Genomic DNA, 18,283 nt, shown 5'->3' with positions numbered 1-18,283 from the left:
CCAACTGTAGGAACAAGAACAAAAACATATTTAACATATACACTAATTGTCCACCTGTGCAATCTAATTGAACCCAAAACAACAGCTCTGCCACAGAGTTGACTTTGTTTGAAGTTCATATATTTTCAGTTTTTGTTAACATTGTGAAAAAGGGTGATTATTCTACTTTATGTTTATTATTGAGGTTGTAGTGGGTAGTGGTGATGTACTAGGGTACATTACATTGAATGTTGTTCCAAATATTTTGTGCAGTCATTAACATACATGAGGAGGGCAAAATATCAGGAACACTATTCAATAATATGTACCCCAGTACGCCACCACCATTGACTCTATGACTTCAATAACAAACATAAAGTAGAATTATCACCTTTTTGACAAAGTCAACAAAGACGACAATGAAAATCGCATGTTGTATTGGATTGCATTAAATTGCTCATGTGTTCCTAACAGTGTTACAATTACTGAGAACAAATGTATCATTAAATGTATCATTAAATTACAGTTACTTATGAAAATGTTGAGGATTACAAAGGGTCTGAAGTCAGACCTTTAAGACTTTGCTCAGGAGGAGAGTTTTTTCCTCATTTTTTAATATTTAACATGTCACCGAATACATGTATTGCTGTTTTTAATTCTTTGAAATCAATATTTTTTATATTTTGTAAATAACTCATGGCGTGGACCTTATTTTGAACACACGTGGGCTTAAATGGTGTCAGAGTACCAATTAAGCCCATGTCAAAAGTTTGACTTTTTTCATCGAATACCTTTATTTTATATTCCAACATCTACATGAACTAATGAATGCATTTTCAAATGAGAGATACATCTTGCTTTATAGAAATGATCTCCCTTATGAGTCATGCTAATATCCATGAAAAATATCTGTACTTAGATTTCGGTGGCCTTAATGGGTACACTCACCCAACAGCTGAAAACATTGGTTAGAAAATTAGAAAGGTAATCAAAAAGTAATAAATTACATTACTTTGATGAAGTAGTTGAACTAGTTATATTAATTATTACATTTTAAATAGGATAACTAGTAATCTGTAACTTATTACATCGACCCTAGCTCCTACTGTAGTGGCCGGTGGCTTTTAACGTTACTAGTATGCTTTTTATTTTGAAGGCGGCCCCTTGTGAACTTCCGGCCGTGCGTGCTACCTGTGTGTAACCTGACGCACGGAGCTCGTCTGTAGCTGCTGCAGGCGTGCTATTTGCGGCAGCGGAGAGACCTCTGCGAAATGCCTTTTGTATGCCCTGGTGTTTTTTCTCTTTCTTTTTTTTTTTTTTTTTTTTTTTCCTCTCCTCCTTGTGTCTCTGTGTTTCGGGTCAGCTCCCAGTGTTTGTAGCCATGCTCTGTGGAGGATTCAGCGGGCTGTCCTAGCTGCCTGAGCCGCTCCAGCAGCGGTGGGTCCGGTGCAGTGCACAGCCGGGGATGAGGCCTACTTGTTAAAGCTCCCCCACCACCCCTCCATCGTGATGGCTGATGATCAACAACAACCTGGTCAGAAGCCTGCCTCGGGATTAGGCTCTCTTCCAGCGCTGGTCCCGGGTCTCCAGGGCCCCGAGGCCAACGCGTTACAGTTCAAAATCAAGAATTCAATTTGGTAAGGATGCAAACGATCCTGCAAGCTGCCACACTGCCCCTTCTCGCTAGCCTCATAATTAGCGTCTCTTAGCAGGGAGGCAGAGAGCTGCACAAAGAGTGCACGGCGACATGCGGATATTTACCTGAAATGCGACAGCGGCAAGCGAAGCCACGCTCCCCGGTGTCCGGTTTGTGCGGTAATAACCCGGTAATGTCCCGGTACGTGCAGAATAAGCAGCTCCAATCATTAGCACCGAGCCACAGGAGGCCATGTTATAGATGACACCCAGTCACCCAGTGGTGCTGATGCTCATGATGACAGGTGTCAAACCACAGCAGCTCCACACCTCTGTAATAATAATATTTTTTATTATTACATTGCAATGTGTGTTTAATTAGTTTTTAATTAATATTTCGTTATTAATTATTGGTGTCCAGGTCAGTGTAGTTGCCATAGTGCTCGTTTTATATTAGTTATGTAGGGCTGGGTGATATGTCAGTGTATCGATATCATGACGTAAGACTAGGTATCGTCTATGTATATTGGATACAGTAATATCGTGATATTGAGAAAAGTGTTGTCTTCTCCTGGTTTTAAAGGCTCCATTATTGTAAATTAATTTTCTGAACTAGCGAGACTGTTAAAGCTGTTCTATTATTGTGTGATGTGTGTCTTCATTAGTTTAAGTTTAGTTGCCACAGTGGGTTTTGCTTATTATCAATTAGTTATTAGTTTCAGGATATATATGTGTATATGTATCGATATCATGAAATAAGACTAGATACTGGCATATTGGATATAAAAAGTAGAGCCAGACTGATGTGATTGTCCCATATGCATCGATATTTTCTAAAAGTTTTTTAAGGCAGCATTTTATTTCCTTATATTTCAAGTTTTAATATAGCCTAATACGTATATAGGCTATATTAAAACAACAAAAATCACACATATGTGATTTTTGTTGTTGTTGTATGGGTTTTATCATTTATAAGAATTTTATAATTATTAAATTCCAAGGGAAATTTCACTGCACTGTGTTTGTAGTTAAACTGTAAAATATCCTGCCTCCATTACACAAAGTGTTTGATAACCACACTGCAAAATATTAGCATTTTATGTTCATATTTTGTATGTATGAGATTATAGGCTGATGATATATAGAATTATCAGTATATCTAATATTTAATTTTTTACTCCTTAATGTCAGTATCAGCCCCAAAATTCCAGTATCAGTCAGGCCCTAATATTAACCCAGCCCTAATTTCAAGGGTTTTTTGTAATTATAATATAGGGGGTATTTGTCAGGGGCCATATTTTAGAAGTTCATCAACCCCTCCTCGTGGTCGTCATGTTGACAGATATGACCAAACTGACTAAAACAGAAAGATGATTTCTGTGTGTTTTTATTATATATTAGTCAATTTTGTAAGTTCATAACATCATTTTGTTTTTTAAAGTGCTGTTTTTATTTTTATGTCAATTACCTAAAATGTTCTTTCATACCAATATTTTGTTTCGTTTTAGTCAACCATAATAACCCTGCTCTCCACACACACACACACGACATATTTTGTTTCGTTTTAGTTAACCATAATAGCCCTGCTTTCCACACACACACACACACACACACACACACACACACACACACACACTGCTTTACTACTAGTAGTATTTAAAGATGTGGATGATATGAAAGTGTTATTTACTACGGCCACAGAAGGTATTCAGACTATTTTCTCTGTGTTTTTTTTCCATGACCGTGCAGTTAAAGTAGATTAAACTGTACACATACAGACAACCTGACTTTTTTATCTATATCTTCTGACATATCATGATACACCCTCACTTTTTGCACACTTAACTGTGTTAAAGATGAATTATTTTGAAATGGGTTACTACAGAATAACATTTTTTTAGGGCATTTTTGCAAATACACTAAATTTAAAAAACAAAACAAAATATCTTATTTACATAAGTATTCAGTATCTTTGCTAGTCTTAGCAGCATCAAAGGACTGTGATTACTCTTGAGATATCTCCAGGGCGGTGGCCAAAATTCTTTCTTCTGTGCTGTATAGTACATACTACTTATTTTATCTTAACATGTCATTTTCTTTTCTATGTTTTTAACACTGTAGCACTTTGATATTCACTGCAAGGAAAAATGCAGTACAAATTAAATGCATTTTTATTATTCCTGTACTCTTAATGAAAAATCTATGTATTCTATGTTGCCTTAAAAAAATCCCACAATAGACATTTTTCACAGTTTGACAGTAAGAAACAGGCACAGGTAAAAGAGGAAAACTTCCATTCACCTGCTTCAGTTTCGGGGTCCGGGTACCCCAGTACCCCGTCACCCCGTCACCGCTTGCTGGGACACTTGAACAGAACATAGAAACGTAGTGTTAATATTATTTTGAACACCTGTGCTTTTCCTACAGTTAAAATACATTCAAAATATCAGCTTAAAAATATTTGCTGTGAAATCTATTAATGGAAATGTTCAGATACTACTTCCTGTTATCATTTCCACTTTGTTGTTTCTTTTCAAACAAACATTACAGTAGTGAGACTCTGTATGTGTCACTGGTACCACAAAATAATGATGACTCAACAGCAGAAGTGTCCAAAATTTAAATTTACCGCTCAACATACAGTAAACTATTGAGTGTCAATTTTAAAGGAAGTACTAGTGAGCGAGTGAAAGGGCGAATGATTTCAGACACAGCCTAGAACTTAATTAGACTTAAGTTGTGGCAAAGTCAACTGATCGGATGTGATGTATACGGCACACATCTGTATATGTGGCATTTACACCATTCACTATGATTGACAGACCAAGCATCAAATCATGTTGAGACAAAGATGTAGGAAAGGATAAACAACCATTTCTGACGGTTTTAGTATTCGTTTGAAACCACTTTCCTATAACTGGTGTTTGAACATATACGAGTGCACCTCCAGAGTTTGCCAAAAAAAGTATTTAAAGGTCTCTGAGAGGAAAAAATAAGATCTGATGAGATGAAAATGTTAATGTTTGGTCTGAACTCCAAGCTCTTATTGTGATATCACAGTACCATCCCTACAGTCAACACATGGTGGTGATTGCAGCATCAATGCCACCAAATACAGAGAGGTCCTTTTAAGAGAAAACCTGCTCCAAAGAGCATTCAACTTCAGACCAGGTTGAGGGTTCACTTCTCAGCATCAGACAAACAGCAAACACAACACTGGAGAAGCTTTAGGATAAGTGTCCTTGAATGACCCGGTCAAAATCTGGACCTGAACCCCAAAAAACATCTGTGGAGAAACTTGAAGATGGTAGTTTAGACAACTATAAGAGGACTTGATGCTATATTGCCATTTGAATTATACCTGTACCACAATCAAGTGTGCAAAAAGTGGAGGGGTCTGAATATTTTCTACTGTCACTCATCATGATATCTGAGCAGATTTAGCTCATACATATCTTAATTTCAATCATGATTTACAGCATGGTGATGGAAAATTAAATTTTTCTGGCATTTCAAATGTATTCAACTGTTTATTTTTGGGGAAAAAAGCTTCAGGACAATACAATTTGGAAAAAAGTGAATGTTGCCTCACATTTGAGAATATTTGAATGTTTTGGGGATTTTTGTCTTGTAAAGATTCACTCACTAAAACTAATTTTCTGTTGATCCAGTATGTGATTAATTGTTTCATTGCTACATTTGTGACTTATGGTTCAAGATATGAAGACATTCATATTTTAAAAAGCCATTGGAAGAACATCAATTATAAATATGGATAACCTAGTGTGACCTGATGGTTCTGGTTTCTTGTAAACATTTCCTTTTCATCATTTGTATAGCTTAAAAATCAGTTTGACCCAAACTAAATCAAACCAGACTTTAAGAAACTCGTGTGTGTGTAAGAAGGTTTTTTAAATTCAAATCATATTAACATTTCTTTGCTCTCTTTCTTCTTGTAGCAAATCTGTACAATCAAAAGTGGACAGCATATTGGTGAGTATCCACAATGTTAAAGAAGTGTTATTTGATGAATGTTGTTTGTTGGATCATGAGATCAGGAGAGCAGCTTACTGTAGCTTTTGAAGAAGGAATATCTTGGACCCTGTTTACACTTGGTTTTAAAATGCATTGTGGGCAACAGGATCAGAAATGGACAAACGTTAACAACCACCAAGACACATTGTGATCTGATTATTCAAACCACTGGTGGTCTGGGATGCATTGACCACCTGTAAACGCTAATTCATCCTGGTGCTTCCCCATTTTAGTTTTCTTAGCTAGCCTGTGCAAAACATATCTAGTTCTTGTCTGAAGAGGGACCGGCATGATAACTGTGCACAGGGCCCTTGGACCTTCTCAAGTAAATAATGAAGGCAATGAAATCTGAACACAAGTGGTCTGCTGGACACCTTAGAGACGCATAATAGACACAGGTGTGAACAGCGACGGGTCTCGACTGTCTACTTGTGTTCGGATCACTGAAACACATTTGAAAACCAAGCGTTCCTCTTAATGTTGTATTTTTCATTCTTGTAGCCTGATGAAGTGGCTCAGGCTTCCTGTAAAGTATTTATATTTGATGCAATTTTGCTTACCTATTATTTGTATTTTAGTAATAGGTGAAAAAACATGTTTATATTATCATAACAATGAAATATATGTCCTGGTAACATGAGAATCTACATTATATTGGCCTTTAAATACAGATCCTATTTTCCACAGTAACCAAATGAGCAACCTGACATGTGCAAAATGTAATCTAACATATCTTTCTACTGGTGTTTATTCATTTATGTCGGTTAGTGAGTAAATTAAATTTCAATTACTTTGAGCGAGTGAACCTTCCTCATATCAGTTCTCCTTTCAGGGTGTTTTTTAAGTTTCATATACACTTGATTTTATTTTATCTGAGCTGAGCTTGTATCCAGCAACAAAGTCACATCAGAGACATCAAAGCTACATGAGAACGCTTTGTCTCTTCTTTTTGTCACCTATAAAAAATACAGTCTATTAATGTCTGTATTTAGTTGGCAGATTTAGTTCCTTTTAATGATAAGTCCTAGAAAAATATCCACTGTAAGACTCCTCTGATGCTTAAACAAGAATGATTACATGGCTTGTTGAGTGTATTTCAGTATGTCTAAAAGATCCCCTTTACATCTGTCACATCTGGATAGTGGTTTAAACAATAAGCAAAACTTGACTCTACAATAATGTCAATATAATAGTGAGTACACGAAATAATACTCTCGCAATAATGATGTACAGATAAGGATACACTTTATCACCATAGCAACCAGTTTGTAGCACAGTATAAATTGTACATAATGATAGGGCTGATTGAATAATATGGACAAAATCAAATATCATGATATTTTGACCAAATACCTCGATATCGATAGACTATTGGTGCTTTCACTAAATATTAACACAATATGATTTTTGATAAATAATTTTACTGTAATGCAGCCTTTAAAAAAACAGGAAGGGTCAACACTTATGCCGTATCATGATATTACAGTATTTAGTCTCATATCCTGATATCGATATATTTTCTGGAAACTCAAATGAAAAAGCAATTATTTACATTTCTGGGTCAATCACTGATTTAAATGTCTAATAAATCGAGATAGGTTTACGTTGTTGCATAGATACACAAATCCTCTTAATTCAATATTACCATAAACCAATAGTGCACTAATACATCCAGAGATATTAGCCCTGTATAAGCAGAGTGACAATTATACATCTAATAGTTGACTAATCAAATTCATAAATTCATTTAAATATGAAGTATTTTTAAGTATTTTTGGTTGCATTTAATGGTCCAATATTACAGCCTTGGATACTACTTTTTTTTTTTTTTTTTTTTTTGGTGACCTTTGTCCTCTCTTATGTTTTGTCTTTACAGCAAGATGTTGAGAAGTTTACAGACATCGAAAAACTCTACCTCTACCTTAAGTTGCCTTCTGGTCCCAGCAGTGGCAATGATAAAAGGTATTGATCTTCGGCTATATCTCACACACACACACATACACACACCCACACACACACACACACTTAAGTTTTCCACTTTTCTCCTTGGCGTTTCTTTCCTTTTTTTCTTCTTCTTCTTTGTCTTGCACACACACGGCTGCTTTGTTGTGGCTCTCATTACATTTTTTTGGCACTGTTGTCTCATTGCTTGTCAAAAACGATCCACTTGCTACTTCACAGACACAATTTCAGCTGATAGCTTCTAAAAAGAAAAAGATAAAATTACAATTCTTAAGCCTTTTTGTTTTCTTTTGCTTTGTGATATTTTTCGGGGGGTTGTGTTTTGTTTTTTTCTTTTTTTGCCTCGTGTGAAAGTATCACTCTTTCATTTCAGTTGTATGATTGATTATCATTATGAAGCAAAACACTGATCTATGTAGATTTTTGCTATACCTAGCTGTCTGTGTTTCATTTGTTTCCCCATATCTATTCATCACCCCAACCCCCCAATTCTGCCCATTTGGACTGAGAATGAGAGGGGGTCCTCCACTCCTGGATTATGGTATTAAAGTTTCTGTATTAACAAGAAATGATGAGTACCAGTCGAGGACAATGCCCAGTGACCGGATTTCTTTTTCTCATGCCACCTTCACAGTGATCAGAGTTCCATGTCGTCAAGCCGTACTCAACAGATGTATGCATTCAACTGGATACGAAATCACCTAGAGGAGCATCCAGAGACTTCCCTCCCAAAGCAAGAGGTGTATGATGAATACAAGTAAGTGTGGGGGGCCACCAGGGGAGGTGAAGGGTAACAGAAGAAGGGGGACATTATTGTTTTTATTCCAGTGCTTAAACGTAGTCTCATGAGGGATTCTCATCTTTTACAGGAGCTATTGTGACAATCTTGGCTATAATCCACTGAGTGCAGCAGACTTTGGAAAGATCATGAAGAATGTCTTTCCTAACATGAAGGCACGTCGACTGGGCATGAGGGGCAAATCCAAATATCCTTTAATTCTGACAAACCTCTCATCAACTCTTTGTCTTTGTTTATATGTCTGGTTGATTCAGTTTGGTTGATTGCATCAGTGCGGTAGGCTTATTCAGGTGTTAAGATCTGAACAGACATTGGGTACTGTTTACTGTACTGTTTAATTTTTTATGAAGGATTATTTTAACAGGCAACAACAAGAAGAATGATTACAGCAAGAAAAACCTGTTTCATGATCTTTAAGGCACCCGACTGTTGTTTCAAGACAGCCTTAAACAAATTGTGAACCTTTCCTTTTTAATATTCCAGTTGACACAATCATATCAATCATAACAATTATTTTCACTTATGTATTTCTGTTAATATATTTTCAGTTTTTTACTTTCAAATAGAAAACTGTGCAGGCATTTGAGTCTTTGCATGGCATTCAATAACCCACTCATTTTTCAAGGTGTTAAAAAGGTGTTAAATCCCATTATTAGGAACAGTCAGGGTGCATGTTTATCACTTTGAGTATTAATGGTCAGTGACCATGAAGTTCAGCTGTTCCTGATCAAAAAGACAGTAGACTAACCGTTTCCATGGTCGCCCAGCTTACAGCAAATTCTGAGTTTTGCTCTCATAATGAGATGGTCTGTTTTGTCTTCATCTCATTAAGACTAAAATTAATATGAATGTTGCCGGTTAAGAAGCACATATTATGAGGAATATCCCAGTGAGAAATCTAACCCCCTTAAAATACTGTACATTTTTTGACAAAGTACAGTATTAATTATAAGAGCTACACTGATAAATCAACCCGCCCCGATATCAGCTGATTTTAGGTTATTGCAGATATATCTATATGTATGTGCCAACTGAAAAAATAAATAAAAATGAGGTTTTATAGAAAGAGTATCTCCATTACATAGTTTGTCCACCAGAGAGCACTCACAAGTTAATCTTTAAAATGCTCTGTATGGGCTCAATCACAATCACAAAGAAAAAAAATGGGATCAGTGTCAAGATACTGGACAATATTTTGTTGTCTGGGTTTTATACTCCCAAAGATCTGCACATTTATTCATGAAGATGTTTGTAAAAAAAAGAAAAAAGTTGTTTTAGAGGCAGTTTGAAACCACATCATATTGTGGTAAGTTCATCTTTGAAAAGCTGTAAACCACTTTTGCCTAAAGACTGTTTCTGGCAGGTTATAAGAGCCAACAGTCAGGAAACCATGCCACGAGTCTGAAAAATTGTTGTTTGGCTTTTGAGAGTGTTTTTTTTCTTTTGAAGCAAAGACTAGCAGAGGAGAGATTAGAGGCACAATTTCACAAAAGGATTTGTTGGGACATCATAAGACCAGCAGAGTGTATTAAAACTATTTCTGTATTTACACTGATCATGTTTTAGAAACCTTAACTCCTTCTTACATACTGTTATAGCGGGTTAAGGAAGAAAGCTTTTGTTCACATGCCGTCCTTACCCAACCTGGATCTGCAGAAATCCGGTGATGGGGTGAGTTAGGTTTTATTTATTTGTATGAATTATTTAAATTAATTAATTTATATTTAGATAGACTAAAAAGTATATTGTGTTTGTAGTTTGACTTATTTTGAAGCTTCTCAGTGCTCATGTTGCCTGCTGCTCTGCTCTGTCTGACTGTAGTGTGAGCTGATGGAGGCGTCAGGCCAGTCTCCGAGCGCCGAAGATGAAATGCGATCTGCAGCCTGCGGTCTGGTGTGTGAGTGGGCCCAGAAGGTCCTGAGTCGTCAGTTTGACCACGTGGAGGATCTGGCGCGCTTTCTGCTCAATAGTCACTACATTGGTACTAAGTCCATGGCTGCACTCACTGTTATGACGGGAACACCCACAGGTAAAGACGTCCTCGGGTCGAACGGTGCGGTAGTTTTACTGTTGTGTGTTTTGTGAAGTTTTGTATGTCATTGTTTTTTGATGAGGGATATTTGAAGTTGGAAAAAGCATATATAGTATTATTTATTATTTTGATGTAGTTTATTGGTTATATTAGTATTTATTTACCTCATGATGATCACATGCAAGACATTTAAATATTTAGTTTTTTTAATGCTACCCTGCAAGTATTCTCACATTATGTCTTATGTTACGTTATGTCTCGTCTTATGTCAGTGTGGGGATGTTAAAAACCTTAGTCAGATGAATTCAGCCTGTAAACTGAGTCATGTTTTAACAACCCTCATTAAGTCATTCAGGCGCCAAAATCGTTGAGAGAATAACCACAGTTGTGTATCAGAGAGAAGTTCCTGTTTTCAACGTTTTCTGAGCGGGCTTGAATGACTTAAACATCTACAGTCTGCACCTCGATCCCTGTACACTGTGAATATTCAAGATGTGAAAAATACAACATCTTTTCCAAGATAATTTATGATCACACTGTGTCCTGTACATCAACAGTCAGGTGTTGGTCTGATGCAGTTGCCATTAACCACAAATTTAAACCAGCCTCAAATCACACAGGTACAATTCCTCTACACTTTTTAAATAGGAGTAGCATCAACAATTTATGCTGATGTCATCATTTTGTCATCACATTCATGTAAAAAATCATAATTTCTGCCAGACGAGATAATATTGGACAAAGCAGAGACACAGCACATTTTATACAAAGTTCAACCATGTATTAACAAAGTAGGATGAAATTTAGGGATATGTTATATGGTTTATATCACAATATGGGCTAGAATTTTACATTTTAAACCTTTTCCAGGTTTAGAGTACTGTTAATACTGTTGATATTGTTCATAATAATTTTCTTACCTATTGTTGGCAAAGACCTACTCAAACTGCTGCTCCATGCTTAGTTTACATGATTCTCATAGAATTGCAGTGTGTCCTTGTTAACACTTTGAATTTTTCCTCTCTCGCCAGGAATGAAGACACCAACTCCAGCCTCAGCGTTCGTGCCCACTGCTGAGGCAAACTCTTTCCAGCCCCAGGTGAAGACCCTGCCCTCTCCCTCTGTTGATGCAAAGCAGCAACTGCAGCGCAAGATCCAGAAGAAGCAGCAGGAGCAGAAGCTCCACTCACCCTTACCCATTGAGGCCCAGGTCAAGAGAACGGAGGCCAGTACTCCCGGTCCTACCATCCCCTGTGGAAGCCCTGCTCTGCTCTCCCCTCAGCCCACCATAGGCATTGTAGTAGCAGCTGTTCCCAGCCCTGTCACGGTATGTGGCTTTCACCAATCTTGAATTGTATTCAGATTTGTTATTGATGAATGTGACTAATTGTGATGTCGTGTTTTCGCTGTTTTTTCTCCCAGGTACAGAGAAGCAGGCAGTTAATGACCTCGCCCAGCCCTGTGGGGACAGCAGAGGGGAAAGTGTTGCCTGTGAACTTCCAAGTGGTGACTCAGTCTCTTAAACAGTCCCCCAAAGCTCCCCAGAATATCTCAGCTAGTCCTGTGGGTGACCGGCTGGCACGACACGGTACCCGGTACGCTCAGATCCTGCCCAAGCCCTCTGCCACCAGTGCCATCACGCTGCGCTCACCCCCCACCCTGCTCATCACCAACAGCCCCATAAAAACTGTGATGCCTACTAACCACGTCAGCTCAGTCAATGTGGTGAAGATGACGGCCATCGCTCTGGCTCCAAGCAGCAGCACCACGACCGTGAGACCTGCCTCGGCGGGTTTGAGTACCATTGCCGCTTCAGACGATTTACAGCATTTACCCAGTGTGAGCTCAGCTGCCATTCATTCTCCTGCAATCAGACCCAGCGCTCCAGCCTCCACCCTTTCCCTTTCCCTCTCCACTGACACCAAAGTGGTGTCAGAAGCTGGAAATGACAATAACCCCACCGCTGGCGCAGAGAAAACTGCTGTCGGGGCCAAAGAGGACAGAGTGGCTAAGTTCAGGGCTGCCAGTGAGCCAAGCTTCCTGGTCAAGTGTTCTCCGGGACCAGACAAAGCAGCAAGGGTAAAAAATGATCCCACATCCCCTCCCACGTCAATAGCTGTAGCTGGGACTCAGGACAGCAATAACAGTAACTGCCATGACAGTACTTTGTACTTGACTGTTGATAATCAGAACTCCAATGGCAACACATCATCCAGTGGCCCCTCCACTCTTACCCCAACATCGAAAGATCCCTGCACAGATGCCAAGAGCCCCAGGAAGCGCACAGTCCCTGCCGGGGAGTCCCATGTGATTCCTGTGAAGAGGGTGTTTATCTCCCAGCAGCCACTGGCTGTAATTGACAATCCCAAACCCGGAGTCAGTGCTGCAGTGAAGAGGATCCCTCGACCGGGAACTCCCGCCAGACCAGAGAGTGCCCCCTGCAAAGTGACTGTGAAACACACCTCCATAGGGCCCACACAGATCCTTGCACTCTCTGACTCACCCATCACACACACTGACGGCTCCCAGACTGTTGTCAAACCCCAGGCCTTGGTAGTGAAACACGAAGGCCACTCCCTCAGCACTGACACCAGCACTGGAGCAGCTGGAAACAACACATCCGATCAGGCGCTGCTACAGCAGATCACTGGAGACCCTCGTGCCATACCAGCCAACTCAGGAGCACACGAAGCCTCTGTGATGAGTGACTTAAAGAGCACAATATGGGAGGAGGGACAGCTTGATGAGCTTCGGAAGCAGGCGTTTGCTCAGCAGATACCAGCTGAACACAAACAAACCCCTACAGACCAACTTTCCATTATAGCTCAACCCACTGAGACCTCAGGCCAACTCACCCTCACACAGGAGATGGTTGACTTTGCAGGTTCTCAACCCAACATGGACTACTTCCCATTCAATGATGACGACATGACCCAAGACAGCATCGTAGAGGAGCTTGTCCAAATGGAGGAGCAGATGAAGCTGAAGGGTCTGTTTAGTAGTTGCGTTGACGTGTCTCTACAAGGCCAGTCAGCCAACAATCAAGGCTCTATCCTCAACGCTCACCAGGCCGGCACTGCCTTCTACCACTCTGCCCACAGCAGCACCACTCCCGTCCAAACTCCCACTCCAACACCGACACCAACCCCGACACCCACCCCCACCTCTGAAATGACACTTGGGCACAGCATGACAAGAGAGAGCCCCTGTTCTCGCATGGCTCCCATCACTCCTGTGGATGGAGCCATGGGTCGCCACACCCCCATCAGTACGCCACTGTCCAACTGCAGCAGCAGCGTCCCCCCGAGCCCGGTGGAGTGCAGGAACCCTTTTGCGTTCACTCCCATTAACTCGAGCATCACAGGTTATCATGACGCCAGTATTGTCTCCAGCAGCCCTGTCAAGCCCATGCAAAGGCCCATGGCAACGCACCCTGACAAGGCCAAACTGGAGTGGATCAACAACCGCTATAACAGCACCTCTGGAGGTCCTTTGTCCAACCATAGCATCGGTATTCTGCCCAGCTATCAAGACTTGGTAGATGACCAGTTTCGCAAGCCACATGCATTTGCAATTCCCGGCCAGTCATTTCAGGCTCAGCCGAGACAGGATGGCGCTCACTTTGGCCGTTTGACGCCCATTTCTCCGGTGCAGCAGCAGCAGCAGCAGCAGCTTGTAACAGGTGTGACTACTCCCACTAAACAGGAGAGCTTTGCTGTGCCTGCACCATTAGACAACAAGGCTTCAACGTCATCCGCATCCAGTACTTTCCGTTGCCGCAGTGTTAGCCCTGCAGTGCGCCAGAGGAACTTCAGTGGTAACACCGGCCCTCCAACAACCACCACTAACACCACCACCACCACCCGAGCCGTCGTCTCGCCCTTTAACTCCCCCATCACCTCTGAGGTGCTCAGCATCCTTTCTAACAGCCAGACGGTCAGCTCTGTCCACAGCATGGTCCAGCGTAGCCAGTCTGTACCTCTGAACATCATGATGCAGAGTGAAATGCTGCCTGTGCAGGGTCCGAGTAACACCGCCAAAATCACCAATGTTCTTCTCAGTAAGATGGAGGCTGACGGGGATGACTCTGTCCGTGGCCTGGGGATAAACAACCTCCCCTCTAACTACACGGCCCGTATGAACCTCACACAGATCCTGGAGACAACTCCTGGCTTCGCTGGAGGAACTCCCCACCAGACTCAGCTGCCTGTCAGCTCTAGCCCTGCTGCCTTTGAGCTCCAGCAGCATGGCTACCTCACCACTGGCAGTGGAGAAACTGTGACCTTCTCCACTGGGGACAGCCAAGCACAAGCGGGTACTGGTGAGCAAGACCAGCAGCAACCGCAGCAGCTCCAGGAGAATCCTGTGCAGACACAACCGCAGCTCCTCCTCCAGAGCACACAGCAGCAGGAGGTGGAGGACGAGCAGCAACAGCTGGATTTCAACAACACTGTCAAGGACTTGTTGGGGGACGATGGCCTCAACCCCAGCTCCCAGTTGGTCGGTCAGGTAGCTTCGGAGCTCAACGCTGTGGCATCCGACTTCTCGAACGACATCAGACTGACCTCAGATCTGTCCAGTAGCATCACTGACCTTAACACATTGGACACCAATCTGCTGTTTGATCCAAATCAACAGCAGGAACAATATGAAGACTCGACACTGGAAGAACTGAAAAACGACCCGCTTTTTCAGCAGATATGCAGTGATACTGTGAACTCTGGTTTTGACTGGTTAGAAAGCAAAGACCAGCCTACTACAGTGGAGATGCTGGGCTAATGTTATCTTTTCTTCTGTATGATTTCCGTTCTGTGTTGTTTGTTTGGTGCGTATGTAGTATATCTGTTTTTAAACTCTAGTTTGTTGGGATTTGTCTGGACTTTGCCATTTGTTCTGTTAAAAGTGCCAGGCTTACCAGAAAATCTCTCCTACTGACGTTGAGTTACTTCTCTCCTTTTTCATTTGTCACCCAGAGTTTCAGTACTTAACCACTTTTCTCCCTCATCTGAAATCAGAAACGTAAGCATTTCAAGTAAAAAGTGTGAGTTCTTGGTGGCAGCATGCACTTACAAAGAGCAGATTTGTATGGTATGAACATAAAGAGAAACATAATCTTCCATGTTATAACCAATCAATAATGCAATATTTGTATTTAATGAACACATAATGAAAGTGAGATAGGTAGAAAATTTGGCACAAAAGACTTCACCAAAAAAAAAACATATGCTGTTGTACTATTTTCAGTGTGTGCAGTTCAAGTTCAACCAAATGGAGACAACATTGGGATTGCAGTATATGCACATAATAGTTGTAGGACATTTGCCTGCCATATCTGAATATTAAAAAGGGTAGCATCTTATGCTACCAGGTGCTGAATTTATGACATAATCTTTATACTTTATCATATACCAAATCAGTGGAAAACTGATTCACATCTGAGCATTGTTCAAGAGTGAAATTTTCTTAAAGCCTATACTTCTTGTACTGTTTAATATCTTATAAAGGGAGTAGATGAATCAGTAGGGAGAAGATGGGAATTCAGGCCACTTTGTGGACTATACATTGAAAGGAATCAACAACTTGGCTGCCTTATTCCTTAAGTCCAAGGCCTTATGCCATCTTTAGAGAGACTGTATATAGTATAATGTTAAGATATCTTCAGAACCATCCAGAGCTTCATCATATCAAGGCAGCTGTTACTCTGATATTTTCAGTACTATTTCTTATTCTGTTTTTGTTTTGCAGTGTTACAGTATAGATGAGTATTGTATAGGCTAACGACTACACTGTGTGTGCCCTTATCAGTGATGGATTTAAAGGAATTTGATATGCTGTCATTTCATGAAAACCATGGCAGGCACACTTTCAGTCATGAGATTTGATTTTTTGTTTTGGCATGCTGTACTCCCAGTTCGGATAAGAATATCAATGGTATGGAGAAGGCTTAGTTACACAGAAGGCCAGAGGCTGAAATGTAAGTTTCGATGTCACCTTGAGATCAAGAGGAAATGAAATTATTATGTTTGTGGGGATCCAGCCTTATTTCCGTACCAAAGATGATCTGTTTGAATACCATAAGAGATTAATACACATAGACACTCCTAGTAAACATTAACAACAACGGGAAACGGGCAGCCTCGGAGATATAAAAGAGTTTTATTGCATTTGAGGAAAAGGATTAAGTTGCATAAATCTTATGTACAGTATGTAAATTTGTGAAATGGTCACTGTCCTATGTTTTATAGGTAACCATGGACCTGAAAGCATGTTGAAACCATCACTGCTAGCCAGGTAGGCTATGTGATACAGTAGGATGCTTGCTTGAGTTTTTGGCTATTGTCAATGTTGTATAAGTCATGTTTAAGCTCCATCTGTAAATAGGATAGATACATAGAGATTTGATGTATCAAGACACTATATTATGGCCATTATTCTAGCTAAGTATGTGCCATTTAAAAGAAAAAAAAAGCTTAACAGATCTATAGTCGGCAAGATACTGTATGTTGTGTGTTACATTTCTGGCTCAATGTGTCGTAAAAGTAATGCTGTCTGGTCTCGCTTGCTGATTTTTATTTTACTTTTTTCTATTCAAAGATAATAGGTCTCTGCAGTTGCAGAAGTGATGTGTGCTTTGAGCAGGATCAATAGCATGGTATATTGAGAAAAAAAAAGTTGTGATACTGTTAGCTGGTTGCAAACATCTCTGTGACAGACATTGTGCTCAAAGCCTTTCAGCAGACACTGGAAAAATCAATTACTCATGTTTCAACAAACTTTGGAGGTTCACATTATTGCACTAAATTTTTATGACACATGGCTTTGCCACATCTTTATGGACAAATGTAATGATGGATGCCCGCAAAAAAAAGGAAAAAAAATATTTTTTATGACAAGATGAGTAAAGAAATTAACTGAATTGTCAGAAAATGACTAATTGTCTTGTAGCAAAATGTGCATTAATCTCAGTGAGATACACATTTCTTACTCATTCTCATACATGAGAATATAAAGCATTGAGGGAAAAAAAGTTAAAATAACCTTTTAAAACCTACATGCTCATTATGTTGATAAATGATTGTACGCACGCATGTGTGATGACTTCTGTTGTACTTTGTATTCTTGGTAAACCACTGTCTTCTGTGATTTGGGCAGGTTCTGTTAACCAGACTGGCAGTGCTAGTTTCATGAGTTACATTACTTTTTATTGTGTGCTGTTTACTAAGTTAATGTTGTTCTATATGTTCCGTTGATGACTGTTTTTCTGTCGATTTTACATATGACTTATTTTGCAAAAATGCATTTGTGAAGAAATTTTACATTTTCTCTTAATTTTTTTCTTTAACAATAAGGCACTGATATTTGAATTTGAATGAAGGAAATGCACCTCTTATGAGTACAGGAGCTCCATCAAGCAGTGACTCTGATTCTTTACCTTTGACTGACCCAGAACCAACTCTGTTTGACTATCTTGTCCATTTCTACCAGTAGAAGAAAAAAAACCCTCCTCTGTGATGTTGTCTGGTGTACTGCTTAATGTACAGTAGCTTGTTAATATTGCAAACGCGTTGTTTCTTTTTTCAATGGAAAGTACTCACTGGTGAGATTTTTAAAGTGGTTTTAAAAGCCAATAAACTTTTTTAAAGAATGTTCTTGTGTGTTTCGGGGTGATTTTGTACTTTATTGTTGTAAATTTTAAAAATGTAAATCTGCTGGACACCGTCATTGTAGTTGAATTAAGTCCTAGGAGACATTGTTAGTGTGATTGGTTGATTATAAACTGCACATTTTTACATGAGGTGTCATTGTCATAATAATTGTTATAATGTTTGAAGGGCCAACGG

At 39.8% G+C, this 18,283-nt stretch overlaps 2 protein-coding genes across 2 annotated transcripts; both read left to right on the top strand.

Moving 5' to 3' along the window:
• The first annotated feature begins 1,238 nt into the window (after positions 1-1,238).
• Positions 1,239-7,659, top strand: LOC128358793 (DNA-binding protein RFX5-like). The gene is made up of 3 exons (XM_053319178.1): positions 1,239-1,616; positions 5,574-5,607; positions 7,526-7,659. The coding sequence occupies exons 1-3, from the start codon at positions 1,489-1,491 to the stop codon at positions 7,616-7,618; spliced, it is 255 nt and encodes an 84-aa protein (XP_053175153.1). The 5' UTR covers positions 1,239-1,488; the 3' UTR covers positions 7,619-7,659.
• Positions 7,660-8,042: 383 nt separating this feature from the next.
• On the top strand, positions 8,043-18,087 carry LOC128358791 (DNA-binding protein RFX7). Its single transcript, XM_053319177.1, has 7 exons — positions 8,043-8,152; positions 8,246-8,368; positions 8,481-8,600; positions 10,000-10,081; positions 10,232-10,439; positions 11,474-11,769; positions 11,865-18,087. The coding sequence occupies exons 2-7, from the start codon at positions 8,259-8,261 to the stop codon at positions 15,219-15,221; spliced, it is 4,173 nt and encodes a 1,390-aa protein (XP_053175152.1). The 5' UTR covers positions 8,043-8,152; positions 8,246-8,258; the 3' UTR covers positions 15,222-18,087.
• The last annotated feature ends 196 nt before the right edge of the window (positions 18,088-18,283 follow it).

Source organism: Scomber japonicus, chromosome 5 (assembly GCF_027409825.1).
Source record: "Scomber japonicus isolate fScoJap1 chromosome 5, fScoJap1.pri, whole genome shotgun sequence".
NCBI classification, from domain to species: Eukaryota; Metazoa; Chordata; class Actinopteri; order Scombriformes; family Scombridae; genus Scomber; species Scomber japonicus.
Note: the sequence above shows the minus strand (reverse complement) of the source record. Positions and strands in the feature narration are given on the sequence as shown.

Coding starts and splice junctions, on each gene's coding strand:
- LOC128358793 (XM_053319178.1), top strand. CDS start 1,489: ATGGCTGATGATCAACAACAACCTGGTCAGAAGCCTGCCTCGGGATTA. Junction 1,617..5,573: donor AAAATCAAGAATTCAATTTG/GTAAGGATGCAA, acceptor TTCTTCTTGTAG/CAAATCTGTACAATCAAAAG. Junction 5,608..7,525: donor CAAAAGTGGACAGCATATTG/GTGAGTATCCAC, acceptor TTGTCTTTACAG/CAAGATGTTGAGAAGTTTAC.
- LOC128358791 (XM_053319177.1), top strand. CDS start 8,259: ATGTCGTCAAGCCGTACTCAACAGATGTATGCATTCAACTGGATACGA. Junction 8,369..8,480: donor GAGGTGTATGATGAATACAA/GTAAGTGTGGGG, acceptor CATCTTTTACAG/GAGCTATTGTGACAATCTTG. Junction 8,601..9,999: donor ATGAGGGGCAAATCCAAATA/TCCTTTAATTCT, acceptor CCTTCTTACATA/CTGTTATAGCGGGTTAAGGA.